Source organism: Alosa sapidissima, chromosome 20 (assembly GCF_018492685.1).
Source record: "Alosa sapidissima isolate fAloSap1 chromosome 20, fAloSap1.pri, whole genome shotgun sequence".
Classification (NCBI taxonomy): Eukaryota; Metazoa; Chordata; class Actinopteri; order Clupeiformes; family Clupeidae; genus Alosa; species Alosa sapidissima.
In genome coordinates this window covers 15,334,366-15,345,782 of record NC_055976.1, presented here as the reverse complement: position 1 = coordinate 15,345,782, position 11,417 = coordinate 15,334,366, and the positions used below count along the sequence as shown (strand labels likewise).

Below are 11,417 nucleotides of genomic sequence, written 5' to 3'. Positions count from 1 at the left end.
TGTGGGTGATTATGGACAGGCACTGTTTTATTATTGGGAGGCCCCTTGAAAGTGACTCCATCCCTGTGCAGTGTGGTCTCTGATACCTGAGAGTGGAGACACAGCCTCAGATAAGCCTGGGCCTCAAAGTGTGAGAGAGGCCAACCTTCAGGTACCACACACACACAAACACACACACACAAACACACACTTACACACACAGAAGGAAAAGAGGGTGCTTTTTCTCTAGCAATGCCAGGTCCTATAGTCTCTGCGTCTGTATCACTGGGCTCATAACCTTTGAAAACCTTGTACTTCCCCCTGGCCCCTCCACTGGCTAAACTTGAGTCTGAAAAAGTCACGTGGACTGGCAGCATGATTCCATTCGAGTCAGATGATCACATGAGCAAGATAGTCCACTAATTAACTCAGGGTACATATCACACACACACACACACATAAACACAGGCAGACAAGTTTTGGAAAGTGTGTGTGTGTGGGGGGGGGGGGGGGGGTACACTTTTTACTTAGAAAAAAGAGAGAAAGAAGGAAAGAGAAAGGGATAGAGAGAGAGAGAAAAAGAACAGATAGAGGGCTATTGTGAGAGGTGAGGTGAGCCGGTTTACTGGAAGCATAAAAACCCAGGCAGGTGTTCACATGGCAGCCTTTCTGCCCGTCTAGCTCCCTCTGCTCAGCCAAAGCCAACATCTAGGGCAAGCTGCCTGCCGCTCAGCTCTCAAACGAGCTTCATCTAATTATTTCCGCCCGTGATTATTCACTCTGCTGGGAGACGAGTGGGAGGAGAGTAGAAAAAGAGAGGGGATAGAAGGAATAGGGAGAAAGAGTGGAAGATGGAGTGATGGGGAATGGACAGGATGAGAGAAGAGGGAGAGTAAGGGGGGATAGAAGGAAGAGGGTAAAGAAAGCAGAGGAAAAGGCCAGTAGGTGACTGCTGTTTCTACTCATGTCTGACATCTGAGCAGTGTAATTTAGTGTGTGTGTACAGATACATGAAAAAGCGACTTACAGTAAGTACAGTAATTGAGTAAATGTACTCAAGTAATGTCCACCACTGGTGTGTGTGTGTGTGTGTGTGTGTGTGTGTGTGTGTGTGTGTGTGCGTGTGTGTGCGCGCACACACATGTTGGGGTATGTTCCTCTACCACATGGAATGCAAAAATGTAAGTACCCTACGTTAGGAAATCCAACAACTCATACTAACAGTATTCAGACACACAGGGTGACCATAAAATGGTCTGTCATGTTCATATGAGAAATTTTGTCTTTTCCTAAGACGTTTCACCAATGCCAGACTAAAAGCTTGACAAAAACATCCTGACAGCATTGCTTGCAAAGTATTACCCCAATATCACATTTAAGATGAGCCTTTTTTTATGACAAGCAGCACATTCGTGTCACACACATTTCAAGTTTTAAGCCTAATTTTGGTAGCCTGGGTGAACCCAGGCGAACCTGTTAGCAAATTAGAATTCTCAACTCTGAGATAACTCTGAGAACTTGATTCTGAAGAAAGTACATATCCATATCTGTTTAACTCTGTCGCCATCAGCGAAACCATTGGTTGTGTCGAATGCACATGAATTGATTGGATCCTGGGTTTTTGCTTATTCGGATACAGGTGTCAGTGGGATCCTTGTCAGTGGGACCTGCAGAGCAAATTCAGATTTGCTAACAGGTTCATCAGGGTTTATTGTATTTTTTGTGGCTTTACTGCACCTAACGGAGCACTTGTGTGATGCCACTAAATAGCTTCCTCAGTTTGGAGTTGCAACACATATGACTGCAAAAGACAAACAGTCACAGAGCCAAGTGTTCATGCCACTGAGCCAAAGTCTTTGAATGGGGATTAGGTGTAACACAACCTCATGTTAGCTGCAGAGCCAGCCTAGTCTCTCTCAGGTCTCATAAGGACAGTTCATGGAGGTCACTGATGAACACCATAGGGACAGTCAGACACAGCTACTGTATGTAAGCTGAGTGTGTCCAAGCTAAGGCCATCCTTAAAAATATTTTCGTTTGCCGTAACCCGACCGACCCTGTCAATTTAGAACCGACCCAAATATTTATTTTTTTCCCCTTTTAGTCCGACCGACTTGCCGGTTGTAAACTTGCGTTAATACCGACCGATTGTTTTTTTTTTTACTCTAAACAACCAATACAAATGCAATAAAATAATATTTCTTTTAGTAGGCCCAAGTATTGTGAATATAAATTGCCTACATGCAAACGTGGCTCACTTAAAAAAAAACCTGTGGCGTCATCTCTACACCATTGGTTTTACGCATGTCACACTATGGCCTACGCTTCGTTTCATTCACACAAACTGATAACGCTTTTACTTCTTTAAAAAGATCTTTTCTCATCCCTCCTCCCCCTAGTCTAACGGTGACCGTGTCGGAGTATTGAAATTGGTTGTGGTCTATTCAGCATTTCTCAAAATATGGGTCCGCAACATGGAGACTGCTGGTCCGCGGAGTCGTGGAGTGAAATTAGGACCGGTGCTTCATCTGATAATTTGCTGCACAGTTGATCAAGAAACCGCGGATCGACGAAAAAAGAAAACAAACGTTTCTGCTATCGATGTCATTAAACATGGAGCCCTACAATTAAGTGGTGGTATGAGCATTCATTCAGTGCGCGTCTGCGCGAGAGAAACTGAAACTAATCGATAACGTTGGTATCAAAGCTCCGCTTCAACCTGTTGGAAGGCTATTTATTTATTTAACGAAACTTAATAGAACGACGTTGTTTTTTGGAACTTCCTTAGAAACAGAGCAGAGACTGTATAATACACTGTATAACATTGAGTATTGTATAGTCAAATTTCAATATAACGTGGCCAAGAGCTATTGTAGCCTTCTTTCTGGGTACATGTAGATGAGCCCTATGACCCAAAAGTCTGCCATGACCGGGCCTCAGGTCAAAGAAGTTTGAGAAAGGCTGGTCTATATAACCTGCATCAGAATGAGGTCTGAAGGCACGGGTTGAAGACCCAGTCAGTTACGTCACGATATGCACATTTGTGTAAATTCATTCCTACGTAATCACCATGACCAAAATTGTACTTTTTTTTTTTACTTTGAATCTTGAAAAAAAAAAATATTGACCTACCTACCGACCCATTTTTATTTTTTTTTGGCTGTTACTGCAAACAAAAATATTTTTAAGGATGGCCTAACGCAACGCAGATTTATTTTTCAGCTGAATGTCTGTAAAAAAAAAACCCAAGGCAGACAAATAGTTTTTAACAAGAAAAAGAGCAGACCTTCAAAGTGGCAAATTAAGTATTTTATTATATGTGGAATCACACATGTTCAATCTTCCCGCAGTAAATGGAAAGGTTTGCTGATTGTGTTAAGCTTTTTTAAGTCCTAACAGGATATGTGCTTTTACCGCTTCTTAAGTGGTCTGCCAAGTAAAATATTCAGATGTTTTAACACAGCCCCAAGTTATTTGTCTCTTACTGACTTGAGGAATGAATTGCCTGAAGTTTGTTTATGGTATTTGAAATGTATTATATGACATTTGACTGACACAGTGGCAACAACTGCAAAAGAGGCAAGGCAAAATGTATATTATAAATATCTAATGAAAGTTTGATAATAATGGATGAAATGGAGAATATATGTGAGATCTGGAAGGAAACATTTGTATTGGCCTTAAACGTTATTGCGGATACACCATCAGATGCTGAAACAAAGGTTCACTTTTGGACATATTATTACTGGATGTGTGAATAAAGAAGCAAACAATTTCTGGTCAAAATATCTCACCTGGCATTTTTACACCCCTAACTGCTTCTATTTCAAGTAAACTGCGTCAGAAACCTTCTCCATTAATACCTCTTGTAAACATGTTATTGGTTTTAACACAAAATTAAAAGTATTATTTGTGACACTGTGGCATGTGTGGTATTTGGCTTTTCAGCTGCCAAGCAGCTCAGATACAGCCGCTTCAAAGCTGGTGTTGACTCTGGAGGACCTGTGTTTGCACTGCCCACTACTGCTGCCCTGCCAGAGAGAAATAATAACGCATCGCGGCCCTGACACATCGGGCAAGATCAGGTGCTCGCCCGGCATTTGGCATAATTTACGGTCAATACACACACACGGTCACAAACACACACGCTTGCAAAAAAGACAAAAACACAAATAAACAAATTGTGTGTGTGTGTGTGTGTGTGTGTGTGTGTGTGTGTGGCCATGTGTGTGTGCGTGCGTGCCTGAGGGCACATACTCTATATGTCTGTCTACTGACATTACCCAAAAGCCCAGCAGCTTTCGTGTACAAGCTATAGTGTAGCTTAAGTGTTAGATAGTTTAGTTTAAGTTCTTGTTGGGCGCATTAATAGCCCACTCAAAAGCCTAATTGTACAGAATCAAGTCAAACCTACTGTACCTTTTTTGTAAATTCCTCTGGCGACATCACTTCACCTCATGCAAAGTCTGACTCATCCGTCTGGGGTAATGGGCCGAGGGAACATCGTCTGACCTGAATACACTGATAGTTGAATGTGCACACACCAAAAGAGTAGACTTGTTGCTTTTTTCCCTCCCGGGTGTTATGATTGCCCACACATGTCAGTGTGGACACACACACACACACATACAGAAAGACACACTTCACACCTAAAGAGTAAATAAATGACTCTTATCCCTCCCTTGGTGTTTTTATTACCTACACACATCTGCACATACACTAATACGAACACTCTGACACAGACACATACACAAACACACACACACACACACAGACACACACTCACTCTTACTTGAAGTCTGGACGTTAAGAACCTCTGTATGCTGTTGTCCCTTTCCTCGGATGACTGAAAGATTCCTGCCTCTAATGAAATACACACACACATAGACAAACACACAACTGTCATCCTGTGATCCACATCTATGCAGACTGCTGACCGCCTCCTCTCGGAAAAACACACAGGTAAACATCAACCTCAGAGGCCTTTTCCCCTTGATCCAGCTCAACTGCCTTTCCCTTACCTCCTCTCACTTTCTCATTCCGCTCATTCCTCCTCTCCTCAATCTCTCTCTCTCTGCTCCCTCTTCCCATCACTCATTCTCTCTCTTTAATTCCTTCCCTCTTTCCCTCTCTCTATCCTCCACTCTCCCACAAATGACCTTTGATACTCTCACCTGAGGAGGGGTTCAGCATGGTGCTGCCCGTCTCACTGGCCCAGTGCTCGCTGCTGCCTCTGGTCAACTTCCTCTGCTCTCCGTCCAAGTCCTTTTTAAGTAGGCGCCTTGTCCTCAGGCAAACCAGCACCTGCAAGCACCTCTCTTTAACATGCAAATGATTCAAAACCAAGTTGTAAAAAGTTAATAATCTGACATTGGTGTTACATTCACACAGTTAAGGGTGTGTGTAACAACATATCCAGGTATAATTTCTCAATATGAAGGCAGAGCTTGTTTGGAATAGCAACATAATATGAAAAATGATACTTGTGCGCTGATGTTATATCTAATTCTTATTCAGCTAAACATTTGATTATGCTGCAAGCTAAAACGTCAGTCATACAGTCTTAAAACAAATTACTGTAACTCATGTTGTCACATTTCAGTGTCCAGATAGGGACAACACAGTTTGTGTTGCTTCCAACACATTGAGTTTGTTATTTGTTACGCAATATGCGTTGAAAATAACAAAACTTGCATTGAAAACAACACAACTTGCGTTGTTTTTTTTTTAAACACATCTCTGTGTCCAGATTGGGACAACACAGTTTGTATTGTTTCCAACACATTAGTTTTAAGAGTGTAGCAACATCTACAACCTGTCCCCTTCGAATTATAAACCTCTGTTTTGAGATCTGAGATATTGAGCTTCAAAGTCTTAGAAGTTATACTGATAAGCAGAACAAACCTCTATAGATATAATGTCCAAAAATGCATACAACTACAAGAAACACCTCACCTCACCTTCTTAATGTGTCACAGAATAGGAATATGTCAGTAACTCAATTTTGACCAAAATGTCAGATAGAACCTTATAATTCTACAGCAGAATCATTGGTAATAGTGAGTAGTTGGAGATGCTAATGATTGGTTTCATATACTCATAGGAGATATGATAAATCATTGTGCCATTGCCATAAACAGGATAAGTAGAGGTTGTAGCCTCCAAGATAGAAACATTTTGCACAAAGACTCTTTATTCTTTATTCCTGTCTCTCTCTCTCTCTCTCTCTCTCTCTCTGTGTGTGTGTGTGCGTGTAACGAACATCAACAGTTGTTGCCTCCTGCCTTGCCACTCTCTCTCTCAGCACCCACACCCCTCACTAACCAACAACAGCAGTTGTCCTGTAAAAGGAGGTCTTATGAGGAGGTAGAGTCCTGAACAGTATCCCTGTCACAGCCCCACACTGGGCCCCTGAGCTCAAGGTCCCAGCCCCCTGGAACAGAGTCAGCCTGTGCAGACTATGCAGGGCCCCTGGCCCCCTCCCCATAAAGACCATGTTGTGAACAGAAGAATAACAGCACTTAGAGCTGCACATTTCCAAGTTGATAAGTTCAGTTTAAAGAGTTCATAAAAAAATCACATCAAGGACTAAAATTACATAGACATCAAGTAGGACGGACAGACAGGCATCAACAAGGCAGACGGGCATGGAGACGTTAGTTTTGATGCCTATTTCAGATTTTTTTTTTCGGGTGAGATGCTCATCCAGTTCAAACAGAAGAGAATATTATTTTTTTAGACACACATTTGTCATAGGCAAGTAGTTGTAACAGCAGGCTGGTAGTATTGAAGGCTACTTGTCTCGAAGAATGCCCACTGCCTCGAATTTTCTGTAGAGTCATGTTGTTTTCTTAGGCAGGGGTGGCTGCCAAAAACCCAGGGAGGTTGGTGCATCCGATTTCAATGGACCGGCAAAAAACGGGCGGGGTTACAACGACTAAGATTATGCTATTACACAGTACAAATGTACTCTTAAGGTTGGTCTGTGTTAAACTGAATAAGACTGAAGATTCGCGTGAGACTCGAGCTGAATACCTCCCGAGGAAACAGACCTCCAAGGTCTGGAGACGCCCGACATTTGTTTTTTAAATTCAAGTTCAAGTTAGTAAACTACCTTATTACATCTCATCCCAACAATGTCAACGTTGTTTGTAGGTTGATTGAAAAAAGGTAGGGTAGGCTTGTTTCATATTTTCATACCGTCCTCTTAGAGCTGCGCTCCGTTGCCATGGGAGTGTCTGCGCTAACGGGGCTGTCCGTAGTTAGTTTGCTCAGTCTGGGCTACCTCTCCTGGGACTGGACAAAGCCTAACCAAGTGGAGAGCGAAGTCGTGCCAGAGCCGGGAGAGCCGGGGAGTCCGTCATATCGACCCCCGCATATCATCTTCATCATGACTGATGATCAGGGCTACAACGATATCGGGTATCATAGCAAAGACATTCGAACACCAGTGCTGGACAAGCTCGCGGCGCAGGGCGTGAAGCTCGAGAACTACTACATCCAACCTACCTGCACACCCTCGCGTAGTCAGTTCATGACAGGCAGGTGAGAGACCTTGGTACAGTGCCAAATCGTCTTGTGACTTAAAGCAATACAATGTCAAAACCTATAAAATGGTATTTGTTTAACAAGCCATTGAACATTAAACGAAATAAGTTTTGCATGCACACCTGGTTAAGAGTTCCTGTTACCTGTTTCCGTGGCAAAAACACGTGGGTGTGTGTGTTTTTGTATATCTTTTTGCTTGTGTGTGTGTGTGTGTGTGTGTGTGTGAGAGAGAGTGTCTAAATACCAACTGTGTGCCACTCCTTGCAGGTACCAGATCCACACAGGGCTCCAACATGGGATTATCCGGCCCCAGCAGCCCAACTGCCTGCCTCTGGATCAGGCGACGCTGCCCGAGCGGCTGCAGCAGCTGGGCTACTCCACGCACATGGTGGGCAAGTGGCACCTCGGTTTTTACAAGCGCGCCTGTCTGCCCACGCGCCGCGGCTTCCACTCCTACTTCGGCTCGCTCACGGGGAGCGTGGACTACTACACCTACTGGGCGTGCGACGGCCAGGCCGTGTGCGGCTTCGACCTCCACGAGGGGGAGCGTGTGGCGTGGGGCAGAGGTGGGATGTACTCCACGCAGCTCTACGCTCGGCGCGTGCGGAAGATCCTGGCGGCGCACGACCCCGCCGCGGCGCCGCTCTTCATCTACCTCTCGTTCCAGGCCGTGCACACTCCGCTGCAGTCGCCCCGCTCCTACATCTACCCGTACCATCGCATGGGCAACGTGGAGCGCCGCAAGTACGCCGCCATGGTTACGGCAGTGGATGATGCGGTGCGGAACGTGACCGCTGCGCTCCGCAAGTACGGCTACTACGACAACAGCGTGATAGTCTTCTCCACGGACAACGGAGGCCAGCCGCTGTTTGGCGGGAACAACTGGCCGCTGCGGGGGCGCAAAGGAACCTACTGGGAAGGGGGCGTGCGAGGGTTGGGGTTTGTGCACAGCCCCCTCCTGAGGCGCCCTCGTCGCGTCAGCCACGACCTCTTACACATCACAGACTGGTACCCCACCCTACTCAGCATCGCTGGGGGCAACATGAGCGGCCTCACCACAGGATTGGACGGCTATGATGCCTGGGCATCCATCAGCGAGGGCGTGGCGTCGCCACGGCAAGAGATCCTCCACAACATCGACCCCCTCCACAGCCCCGCCCCGCACGGCTCCCTGGAGGAAGGCTGGGGATTGTGGGATACGTCCGTGCAAGCAGCGGTTCGCGTGGGTGACTGGAAGCTGCTGACGGGAGACCCGGGCTACGGCGACTGGACACCCCCGCAGATGCTGTCCAGCTTCCCGGGCGGCTGGTGGAGCCTGGAGCGCCACACTGCGCCACGCCGCTCGCTCTGGCTCTTCAACGTGACCGCCGACCCGTACGAGCGGCGAGACCTGTCCGGGCAGCGGCCCGACGTGGTCAGGCTGCTCCTGGCACGCCTGGCCCTCTACAACCGGACCTCCGTGCCCGTGAGGTACCCGCCGCAGGACCCCCGCGCCCAGCCGCAGAACAACGGGGGAGCCTGGGGGCCCTGGGCTGCGGATGACGAGGAGGAGCAGGACTGGGGGAAGTTGTCCCAGCTCAGGAGTAAGGAGAGGAAGGGGAAGTGCAAACAGTGCAGCATGAAGGCCTTCTTCAAGAAGCTCAACGCCGGCATCATGTCCAACAGGATCTAGACACGGGTGCATGTAACATGTTTGCACGGGTCACATGGGAAAGACTATTGTCTTTGTAAGGAAAACAGAAAGCAGTGTTTGTGTCGATGTGTGGAAATGTGTGTGTGTATGAGATTGAACTGGTCTGTCTGTCAGTGCTTGTGCAAAGTAGGAGTGTGTGTGTGTGTGTATGTGTGTATGTGTGTGTGTGTGTGTGTGTGTTAATGTGTGCACATCTGTTGGGTAGGAGGAGTTATGTTACACACAGAACCAGCAATAAATTGACTTCAACCAGAGACTAGTGAACATTTCACTTCATCTGTGGATTTAATTAGTCCCAGGCCTTTACTTACAGGCCATTTCTAAAATCTTAGTCTACCTGCTGTCCACACGACTGTTATGATATAGTTTTTATTATAGAATAAACTGTTCATTATTATTTGGTAAATGTTGCATTTGTGGATAGGAGAATGAATGGACTTCTGAGTGGATGAGTTAAGAAATACACAGATGTTTAATTAGCCTTTTGAAAATATAAATCACATTGTCACTATATTGTAAGAAATGTTTGAAATAAAAGTGTTTATTAATGACAATTAAATAGTTGCTTTCAAACCCTAACCTAGTATCCATTTTAAGGCCATGAAGGGATTTTTTCATGAAACAGAGTGTATGAATATGTATCTTTCAGGAACTAAGATTGGTTTTTAGGGGTTGACCAATAACTTCACAGTTGTAAACCAATGCTTCATTTCATAATTTATCTATATAACACTGCCCCCTATGGGTGAAATACAAATTCGTTCACAATAACAGGTACCTGTCAAGTTTCGAAACTAATTTTGCATACATTGTAGGCTATTTTTGAAAGGACAAGATACTGTGCAGTTGTTGATACAGATGACTGTGATAAAACTGGCTACTTGGAATCTGGGGCACTTCAGACTAGACCCCATGTCATAATACTTGAGTAGCCTAATATATATTTGTTTTATTTATTTTTTTATTATTATTATTTTTTTTATTTTTTTTAAATTGAGTAGCCTAATATTCGTGAGGGTTTGAGTGTGCGTATAACTCCAATAATCCTGGTTACTTTATATAATATCAGCGTCAGTTGCCTTCGAAGTGATAGGCCACCTTTTAAATCTGCGTCAGGTTTTTTTTTTTTCATTCAAGTTTAAATGCCTCGCCCAGCATACTGCCAAGGACTAATCCGAATGTTTCTCCGAATGTAAAGTAAACTTTGACCAAACAGGCTGGCCTGGCCTGCCATTAGATCAGCTTTTGGATCAATATGGATACGAGGTGGTTATCATGAACAGGATAACAGAATGACTGCGTCATACTGGGGTGTGGTGAGAAGCTCGAATGTGTGAGGTAACATCTTGGTGATCTGATCTGTGCCTGTCGAGACTGGGCTAGGCTGAACGTGTGTCAGTCAGTGTCATGTGGGTTGATCGAATTTTTTTAAACGAACCCAAGACGTAGGCTAACTAGTTTGACTGTTGACCCATCGGTTTTTATTATCGACTGACAGGGTGTTATTAGGAGTTCATCGACAACTACTCGTCATAATCTGAAATCCAGGAGAGAGCTATCTATGGCAACCCATTGGGCTCCATGTTACAGTTATCAGTTCAATTCACCTGTTTAGAATTCGGTCTACCATTTAAATGCACGAATCGTTTAAAGTTGTAACAGGTTATTTTACATTTTACGCATAGCGTAAGATACAATATCTTCCCTCCATCATTTTAAATTAATTGTTGTTAAAAACTGTTGCAGTTGAAACATTTTTTTATTAGGCCTACAACCCTGTGAACTGGCGCTATGTAGGTAAAGGTAAACTTTAGCCTGGTCTTTCGCAGTAACCTCCCATTTCATGACTATGAGTAGCAGCTCATGGCCATTGGCATTTGTTGCCAATTTTGAATTATGAAAATTCTGTCAATAGCTTCAAGCCTGAGTAAACAACTTGACAATTTTTTAACAATTCGACAATTTGTTAACAATTTGAATTTGAGAAGCGGTCTGGTGGTAACCAGGCTAAGCCTTATGATAGGCTACTTGTAAAGTCAGAACTTGTTGGGGGAAGATCACACGGTAATGGAGTTACACTCCAGCTTTTTGGTGCCAATAAGCAATGAACCAAAATTTAAGACCAATATGTCAGTTGTTATGTGCCTACAATACATGTACACAAAATGGTCTGGTGAAATTAAATCTTTATATGATT

General features: G+C 44.5%; 1 protein-coding gene across 1 annotated transcript; it reads left to right on the top strand.

The window, feature by feature from the left end:
* Positions 1-6,906: 6,906 nt before the first annotated feature.
* LOC121694463 (arylsulfatase I-like) lies at positions 6,907-9,562 on the top strand. The gene is made up of 2 exons (XM_042074639.1): positions 6,907-7,524; positions 7,795-9,562. Exons 1-2 carry the CDS (start codon positions 7,208-7,210, stop codon positions 9,197-9,199), a joined length of 1,722 nt encoding a protein of 573 aa, XP_041930573.1. The 5' UTR covers positions 6,907-7,207; the 3' UTR covers positions 9,200-9,562.
* Positions 9,563-11,417: the final 1,855 nt, after the last annotated feature.

Excerpts from the sequence above, each read along its gene's own strand:
- LOC121694463 (XM_042074639.1), top strand. The coding sequence starts at position 7,208 with ATGGGAGTGTCTGCGCTAACGGGGCTGTCCGTAGTTAGTTTGCTCAGT. Across the intron at positions 7,525-7,794 it reads AGTCAGTTCATGACAGGCAG|GTACCAGATCCACACAGGGC; the intron begins GTGAGAGACCTT and ends CACTCCTTGCAG.